Below are 1,318 nucleotides of genomic sequence, written 5' to 3' on the forward strand. Positions count from 1 at the left end.
ACCCCTGACAGAGGCTGTGGTAGGGGAGCGGAGACAGGACCCAGGACCCGACGTGAGAGCCGGGGACAGGAAGCCCCCCTGAGACCAGAGCCCTTCCTCCTGCCCCGCCCTGGTGTAACCTGACACCCAGTGCTTGGTCACGCCCTCCTAGTGCCCAACCAATTCCCAATTCCCCAAACACCATGAAAAAGAAATCTTTGAAGAAATCGAAACTACCCGGGAGGGGAGAGCCCTGAGCAGCCCCAGCATCCGGACCGCAGCGTCTCCGTCTCGCACCATGAACCGCAATGCCCAGCCCTTCCTTCCTGGCACCCACACTGGTGTCCCCCCAACTTATGAGATGCTCAAGGAGGAGCATGAGGTGGCGGTACTCGGGGGGCCCCAGAGCCCAGCTCCCATGGCCACCACCGTGATCAACATCCAGACTGAGACGTCCGTGCCCGACCACATCGTCTGGTCCCTGTTCAACACAATCTTCATGAACTGGTGCTGCCTGGGCTTCGTGGCCTTTGCCTACTCCGTGAAGGTGGGTGTGTGTGTTGGGGGGGTTCTCCCAGAAAGTGCAGGTGAGCCTGCGGAGGTCCGCCTGCCCCGAGGGCATGTGGGGGGGGGATGGGGAGTCCATGCGTGGTAGCAGTGAGGCTGCAGGAGGGACCCGGGGACGGTCAGGAGTGGCCTTTGTCCCCAGTTCCCAAGGACATCCCTCAGACTGAGATGTGGCTCCAGGGCTCTCCCAGAAAGAACAAAGGAACTCACCGGAAGCCGCCTCTCAGTGGGAGAGGCCAGTGACTGGACCTACGCAGAGGGAGGGGGCGCCCTGGGGTCTCCAGGAGAGGCGGAGAGTCTGAAGAAGGAGCTGCAGGCCCCAGGAGGGACGGGACCCAAGGGCCGCTGTCCCGCTCAGGCTCTGGGAAAGGGGGGTGGGTCCCCGACCGGGGCGAAGGGCATGTGGAGGCTGCTGTGGACGGGGACCGGCCTGGCTCTCGCCAGGACCCGCCCCTGATCCCCCTGTCCATCTCCTCTCCCCAGTCTAGGGACCGGAAGATGGTGGGTGACGTGATCGGGGCCCAGACCTATGCCTCCACCGCCAAGTGCCTGAACATCTGGGCTCTGGTCTTGGGCCTCCTTCTCACCCTTACGTTCATCATTCTTTTCTTCACTGGCTCACTGGTGGTTTTCCAAGCAATTTCAGAAATGATGAAAGGTTATGGAGGGTACTAGCAGTTGTCCATGGCCTGAGGCCGTCACTCCTGTCACAGCATTTTGTGTACACGTCAGTCTACAACTGAATTCAATAAAGCATGTATGTGTGTGTGTG

The 1,318-nt window shown here is 61.0% G+C and overlaps 1 protein-coding gene across 1 annotated transcript; it reads left to right on the top strand.

Moving 5' to 3' along the window:
* Nucleotides 1-206: 206 nt before the first annotated feature.
* LOC115525095 (interferon-induced transmembrane protein 3-like) lies at nt 207-1,318 on the top strand. Its single transcript, XM_030332065.1, has 2 exons — nt 207-526; nt 1,030-1,318. Exons 1-2 carry the CDS (start codon nt 278-280, stop codon nt 1,219-1,221), a joined length of 441 nt encoding a protein of 146 aa, XP_030187925.1. The 5' UTR covers nt 207-277; the 3' UTR covers nt 1,222-1,318.

Source organism: Lynx canadensis, chromosome D1, assembly GCF_007474595.2.
Source record: "Lynx canadensis isolate LIC74 chromosome D1, mLynCan4.pri.v2, whole genome shotgun sequence".
In the NCBI taxonomy this organism is placed as follows: domain Eukaryota; kingdom Metazoa; phylum Chordata; class Mammalia; order Carnivora; family Felidae; genus Lynx; species Lynx canadensis.